General features: G+C 32.9%; 2 protein-coding genes across 3 annotated transcripts in view; one reads left to right on the forward strand and one right to left on the reverse strand.

Annotated features, from left to right (window-relative positions):
* The first annotated feature begins 318 nt into the window (after positions 1–318).
* On the forward strand, positions 319–2,664 carry LOC110019098 (myosin-11-like). The gene is made up of 5 exons (XM_020716670.1): positions 319–326; positions 731–943; positions 1,886–1,969; positions 2,072–2,200; positions 2,361–2,664. Exons 2-5 carry the CDS (start codon positions 743–745, stop codon positions 2,490–2,492), a joined length of 546 nt encoding a protein of 181 aa, XP_020572329.1. The 5' UTR covers positions 319–326; positions 731–742; the 3' UTR covers positions 2,493–2,664.
* Positions 2,665–4,749: 2,085 nt separating this feature from the next.
* LOC110019090 (probable adenylate kinase 1, chloroplastic) overlaps positions 4,750–7,427 on the reverse strand; it is a 52,372-nt gene continuing 49,694 nt past the window's right edge. The window contains exon 4 of one of the 2 annotated variants that reach the window (XM_020716658.1): positions 4,750–5,227. In XM_020716658.1, the coding sequence (XP_020572317.1) occupies positions 5,138–5,227 (90 nt within the window). In that variant the 3' untranslated portion in view covers positions 4,750–5,137. Of the gene's footprint in view, positions 5,241–7,427 lie in introns of both variants that reach the window. The other variant, XM_020716648.1, reaches the window with a different exon arrangement.

The following is a 7,427-nucleotide window of genomic DNA, read 5'->3' on the forward strand; positions in this document are numbered from 1 at the left end:
GCTTCTGAGACTTTGTTCTGTTCATCGATCCGTTCGCTCGAGTTCCCATCTCTAGGATTTGCAGCAAACCTCGTTTCTGTTAATCCAATCCCAGTAATTTCAAGGCTTTCAGCACCATTCAATGGCGCCAATTTCAAAAAAGACGGAAGATTACATCCGGGAATCCATTGAGGATTCTGTAGGCCTCCCCATTTCGGAGAAGACGCTCAAGCTGAAGCTTTTGGCTTCGGAGGAAGATCGCCGACTCCTTCGAGATCAGAACTTTATGTTGCAGGACCGACTAAGGGAGATCAATACGCGCTTCCAGAGCTGTCCAGTGCTGCAAGGTTCGTCCTTTCTCTGTCTCTCCCAACCCCAGAAACACACACATTCTAATGTTCTCTAATTCTGTAAGCGATTCTTTGGTTAGATATATAGTGTTTTTTTGAGGAGGCGTTTAGCATCCTTTTCATTCAACAGAAAACGCACAGCACGTTAATGTTGGTTTGGCTATTCAGTTTTTCAGAATGTTTTTCCCATCGCAACGCTATTTCAATGGCATTTTCTTCCATTTTGAATCGCCCTGTAACCTCATAATTAAATTTTTAGCAGTTCGGTTTTGGTGCAATTCATAAGAAACTGACTCGTAATATTTTGTTTTATGAATAATGTTAAGATTGTGTCAACTCTTTATTGGTTTTTTCGCTCAATTCGTTTAGACCAAACTAAACTTTTGGGTTTATTGTGACAGGAGGAAGCCAGAATGAACGCACGTGGTTTAAGAAAATGTATCAAAGAGAAGGAAACAATAGTCGCAAAGAACGCTGAAATGGAGAAGTACTGCGCCAAACAGGAGAAAAAATGCATGCTGTTTCAACGTGAACTGGATAATTCCATGGAATCCTGCTGGGAGTTAGAGAAGAAGAATCATGAACTCCGTGCTCAATTGCAGGATATCTCCTCTGTGAGTTTTTTGGTGCTTTTAACTTCCAATATATCTTGCAGTATTTTATATTAAATTCTCAAATTCCATGTATCTTGCAGTTCATTAATTAGCTATGTTTCAAATTTCAATTTTTCATGGAATCTGTAAAGCTGAGAAAGAATGTGTTTCTGGCTGAAAATAAAATTCAAAATTATCATTTAAATTTTTCTTAAACTTATTTTAAAATAAGATGAAAAAAATAGTTTACAATTTTTATTAAATCTTAAATGTGCCATTACATAAACAATCTAGTGGAAAATTATATTAATTAATATCACAAATTAAATTTTTAATATTGAAAATGGGATATTTGGTTTTCATAAAACTTCATGAACCTCCACAATACTGGGGGTGAAGCTTAAAGGGGAAGCCAAATAGAATAAGGAAGTCATCATTCATCCAATCCAAGTTAAAATGCTTATAATTAGCTTTTACTGGCCTTCATAATAGCAACTCAACTGTAGTCAAAACATTAGTATATACACTTACCTTCTTCAAACAAGCATTACCATACTAACATTACTATTTTTCATACATCTATCTCTTTTTATTTCTACTCATCATTATCAGCATTTTCCAAAACCCCACAAGTCCTTCACAATACCTCATTGAATAACAACATCAAGCATATTGGTTCTTCAGAGTTCAGACTCTTTTAACCCATAGAAATTCTCAATTCAAACTTTATGGGCATTAATCTCATTAGCATGCGCTCGCACTTCATCAAACAAGATTGAGATTTTCTCAGTTACCGACTATTTTGCGTGCCTTTTTATAACATTATTGTTTATTTTAATTTGTTATTACATGTATGATCCATACTCAAATACGGCCTACTAAATTCAGTACATTTCTGTCATGCTCTTTTATATCTTCCTGTATTCATTTTAAATTTTAATCAAATTATTCAACCAATGTTAGCTTCAAGCTATATTCGCTGAAGTCCAGTCCTGGCAACAAGATAAGGAGATGCTCTTAAAAAATCTGCAGAAAGCTGAAGAGGAGGTAACAAAATTGCTAATCAGCTTTATTTTTCTTATTTGCTTTATTTTTTTTTGTCATGAGTCATTATATCATACGTTATCACTTCAATTTTACATTTTTAAGGTGAAATTGATGTATAAAGAGAACAGATCTCTAGATGAAGAAAATAAGCGGTTGCAGAGAAAGCTACAAAGAGAACAAATACATCATAGATCCGAGCACAAGCGCTCAACCAGGGACTCTTCTTCTAAGGTGAGAGTCTCACAGCTAAGATTCTTGAGAAATGCTCCTTGCAATAGCTTAAATATAACTCATTTTTAACACCATGGTGATATAAAACTATTATTTGGTCATTACATTCCTCTTACGTGTAACTTGTGAGGTAAAAAGAAGCATTTTTTTCTTATTTCAGGGTAAGCGAAAGTCGAGGCAAGGGGAAAGCAAGCATTTTGCTAGAGAAACCGACATCAATCTTGACGAGCCATCCAGACACTGTCCCCACAGTTATCAAAATTCTCCACAATCAAAGAGGTTGAAGAGGTGAGCTGCTGAGCTTATTGTGGAAGATCATATTTTTCATTTTTTATCAAATTTCCAATAGTTTGATTGTGGCACGCAAAAAATGTAATTAGCAAAGTTTAGAGTGCCATGAATGTAATTATCCCAAAAATGGATATATCAAAGTTTAGGTGTTAGATATGTAAATACATAGGAATTTTGTGGCAGAAATGTAAATCTTCGTAAATCTTTTTAATAACAAGAAGTATCTCCAAATAACAGGATGTTTGGCTCTCTCTCTCTCCCTCCCTCCCTCTATTCCTATCTATCATTCTTTGAGTTCTATGTTTTGCTTCTAAATTGTGCTCAAAGCTCAATGAATCAAACAATAAAATCAACTAATCTTATATATATATAAGTATGTATGTATGCATATTAAAAATCGAATGATCTTGAGGAGAATAGTAGAAGAAGATGACAACAGAAATAAGAGGAGAATGAATTATTATTATTCACCAAGCAGTAAAATATACAGAGGAATGTTTAGGTAGGTATATATATATATATATATATATATAGAGAGAGAGAGAGAGAGAGAGAGAGAGAGAGAGAGAATCAAACAAAATCTCTTAACAAATGCCATACATATCCTTATATAAAAATAAATTCCATTTGCCACTAGATTTTCACAATTCAAAAGCAAAACTTCTTACAAATGAAAGCCGAAATGATAAAAAGATCTGCCCCATCACAATCTTCTGGCCATAATGTTTCAATCACCCAAAAAACATGGGAATAATGGATGTTGATATGACTTTGCCTCAAAAGTACAATAAACTTATTACACAAAAAATAATAATTCGTAAAGAGCATTCATACCAATAAGAAAATAAATGATTCAATTTGTTGGTTAAAAACAGAAGCCTCATTTTGAGGAGATTTTATTTAAAGAATGATTCTTGAGATGGCTTCCCAAATGCAACTCAAATTAATTATCAAGCTGCTGCAGATTGCCTCTCATCATGATCCTCAAGCTCTAGTGCTTGCAGTAACTTCATCCCAGATGATAGGAATTCCAAGAATACTTCCCAGCTTTATAGGGGCTTGGATGGCAGCGCACAAATTCGAGAAAATAATAATGGCATATAAAGAAGAACAATTAAAGCATATAATTAAGGAAAATAATAATGAATCACAAAAAATAATAATGTCAGCGCACAAATTCGAGAAAAAACAGGAACACAAGTATGAAAAGAAGAACAATTAAAGCATATAAAAAATCCTCCTCACTCGCCGACACTTCTCTACTTCACCAAGAAAATGTTGAAGAAACCTTGAGCAGGAACAGATATGCCACTCAAATTCAGAACTTAAAACCGATAATCATGTGCAAACTACTGCTGGCGCATATGCGTCCTGATTTGGCCCGTAGGCGCCAATGTCTAAAGAATGCATAAGCGCTCGATAGTTGGTGCACAAGTGAAAAGATTTGTAGCAGAATGCATTGAAAGATCTTTATCAAGTGAAAATATTTGTTGCCTAAGTTAGTGAAGAACGCCATCGATCTAGGGAGCATTCTAGAGCTGCGAGTTATAAAGGCGTACCTTGTGACTGCTCACTGCTTTAGAGAAATGGTCTTCTCCACTAACTTAAGGGCCTCAGATACTTCCACTTAATAATTAAGGATCGTTCAAGGCATTTAGCTTATGTTCATGGAAATGGTAATAGAAATGATAAATTTATGTCTTCACAATTTAATATGAAAGCGGTCCGTGTCAGCATCAATTCAAGCAATTCTATTTTTGTTTTTCTCTGGAGTCACTTTCTCGTTGAGTTGGAATTTGTGAGTTTAAATTGTGTTAAATGTTATTAAGTAATGATTATTCAAAGTATTTGGCTCCACCATCATCAGATCAAGGATTTTGCTCATTAAGCACATCTTAATTATAATTAGTTAATGCGGAATAGCAGACCATAGTCTGAAAATTCTCTTGGAGCCATAGAACATATTCTAAAGCGTAGCATGCATTATTATAAATATAATGTGAATTATAATGAATGAAAATAATGAATTAAACAAATGTGTAGCTCATTAGGCCTAGTGGTTCGGTGTTTTCTCCAACCACAATCTTACATTGACCGCGTGCGAGTTGAGAAAAATAAACCCTATTCACATGTGAAGCTTTGATTGCTTGTATTCTAATTGTGTGTGTGTGTGTGTGTGTGTGTGTGTGATAGACATTCTTCTTCCAATTTTATTAAAAAAAAAAAAAAAAAACTCTTAACAAAAGCCATAAACATCCTTATATAACAATAAATTCCATTTACCACTAAAATTTCACAATTAAAAAGCTGAACTTCTTACAAATGAAAGCCGAGATGATAAAAACATCTGCCTCAACAATCCTCTAGCCAGAATGTTTCCATCACCCAAAAACATGGGAATAATGGCTTTGCCTCAGAAAAAAACAATATTGCTGTGCGATCAATAAAACTATTACACAAAAATAATAATTCGTAAAGAGCATTCATACCAATAATATAATAATAATTCTATTGGTTGCGAAAAAAACTGAAGCCTCATTTTGAGGAAATTTTATTCAAAGAATGATTCTTGAGATGGCTTCCCAAATGCAACCCAAATTAATTATCAAGCCGCTGCAGATTGCTTCTCATCAGGATCTTCCAGATTTAGTGCTTGCAGTAGCTTCGGCCAAGATTCTGGGATGCCCCCTGGTAAATCAAACTCCAGCAGTTTTCCTCTGCTCCGATAGAATTCCTCTACAGGTTTACTCTATGTTAACCAAGAAAAAAATATTTTACATTGTTATTTTAATAATTTCAAACACAAAGAAATGTGAACATTTTACTGTTATAGAAAATAGTGCTAAAGAAATAATTAGATTCGTAAAATTGACGAGAAAAGAAGATAAAATTCATTTCACATAAACTCGGAAAATATTTTTTGATCTGCTATTTCATGAGATAACATGTGTGTATGTGCACGTGTGTGAACTACAGCCTATCACAAATCATTTTTATAATTTCACTTGGACATCATCATCCCACAATATTTACGCAATTTACATTAAAAATGAATCAAATAATTTATTTTTTTGCAACCATTAATGAAAAAAACATCTAAGTGCTACCAAACTATTATATCTCAAAGGTGTTTTCAATTGGTTAAAATCAGAAAAAATTGCCGGTTGCACAATTCCCAATATGATTTTAAAAAAATAGCAATGACAAATATAAATAGTTATAGAAAATTTCAAAATTTGAATAATTAATATATCGAATATTATTTATTGTAGGAGTAAAAACCCAATTACTTTTTTCTAAATATCAGTTCTTGTTTACTTTGCTAGAGCTGCTAAAGAGTCAAACTAACCCAATCCAATCCAGCTCATGATTGGCTCAAAGTCATTCAATCAAAAATCTCAAACCGAGCCAAATTTGGTTATATAGGTTGGCTCATTTTGAGCCAAAAATTCAGTCAATCAAAACTAAGTTTTATCTCACAAGATTAATTTTTAATTCAATACATAAACTTTTCAGTCCAATCTCAAGCAAGCTCAATCTAATCTTTGCTCAATTCGACTTCAATTTAAGTTGAGCTTAGCTCATTAATAAGCTCGTTGACTTCAATCTGAGAAAAAAAAAAAGAAGCAAGATTTTCAAGTGATTGTTGAACTTCAAGCCCAAACTCCCCACAGTTACACTTTAAGGCTATGTTTCTAATATGATCGATTGTGTGCATCGTATGAGAGGTTCTAGTTTGCATATTGAAATGTAACAGAAGTATCATGTGGTGTTATTAATAACAAAATACAAGACTACTTGCAATAAATTAGATATATAAAACAAATAAAAAGGATATTTTTAAGAAAATGTAACGCATAAGAGATACAAATTAAAAGTGTTAATATAAAATGGTAACTATCAATTTATTAATTGCAAGAGCGTTAAAAGTAAAAAAGCTATAAAATAAGCAAACATAAATACCTATACCTAATCACATGATAATGTTATCTATACTAAAAATAAATAGAAATCGTTAATTTCAAGAGAATTAAAGACTAAAAATGTTCTTAAAAAAAATAATAATAATTTGATTGTGCATAATGATAATTTAGTTTATGCATGTGTGAGTATATGTTCGTTCTTTCCACAATTAAAACATATCTAGTTAAAAATAATAAGTTTCCACCATAAAAATTTCTAGAAAGCAGTAGTCAAATGAAAAAGTTGCAACAATATGAAAAGCAAAGCAATTAAAAAGCTATCCTAAAGAGACTATGGGTCTGTTTGGCGCGTTTCGGGCAGCTGCAGCTGCGCTGCCCCAAGAAGCTGCTGCGGGAAAGTAGCTGCGAGGAAGCTGGCTGTCTGTTTGGTGCAGCTGTGTAAAAACAGCTGCTATGCAGCTGTTTCTGAAAAAATGATAATTTTGCCCTCCTTTGGTAAAACTGTTTAAAAAAATGTTGTAATAATGAAAATTTTTTTAATTTCAAAAGTAAAATTTGTTATGTAATAAATTAGTGGAACTTGACAGTGTTAAATAAGTAATAAATGTAATTTTTGGGTAATTTTAAAAGTTATGAATATCAAATTTTGATGATCAAACACATATATTTTAATTTTCTGCAATTTGCATTTAAAAGTAAATGCAAATAGCAGAAAATAGCTTAAAATAATGGAGAAGCCACAAAATTACATTCAAACACTTGTTCGGACTGATGTACTCCAGATTGGAGATCAAATATGCATTGGAGATCAAATTTGTATTGTAACCTGGACTGATGTACTCCAGATTAAGAAAGAAAGAAAGCTCAAGCTCTTGGTAAAAAGATTGTTTCATTTGTTTGCCATAGATGCTTCATTTGTTTGCCAATCTATGCATCTCATCATAATCTCCTCCTTTCATCATTTTTTTTTAATACAACAACAAGTATTTAAGCACGGTCGAGACGGCGCGGCC

The sequence above is a fragment of the Phalaenopsis equestris genome, unplaced genomic scaffold, assembly GCF_001263595.1.
Source record: "Phalaenopsis equestris unplaced genomic scaffold, ASM126359v1 Scaffold000002, whole genome shotgun sequence".
Classification (NCBI taxonomy): Eukaryota; Viridiplantae; Streptophyta; class Magnoliopsida; order Asparagales; family Orchidaceae; genus Phalaenopsis; species Phalaenopsis equestris.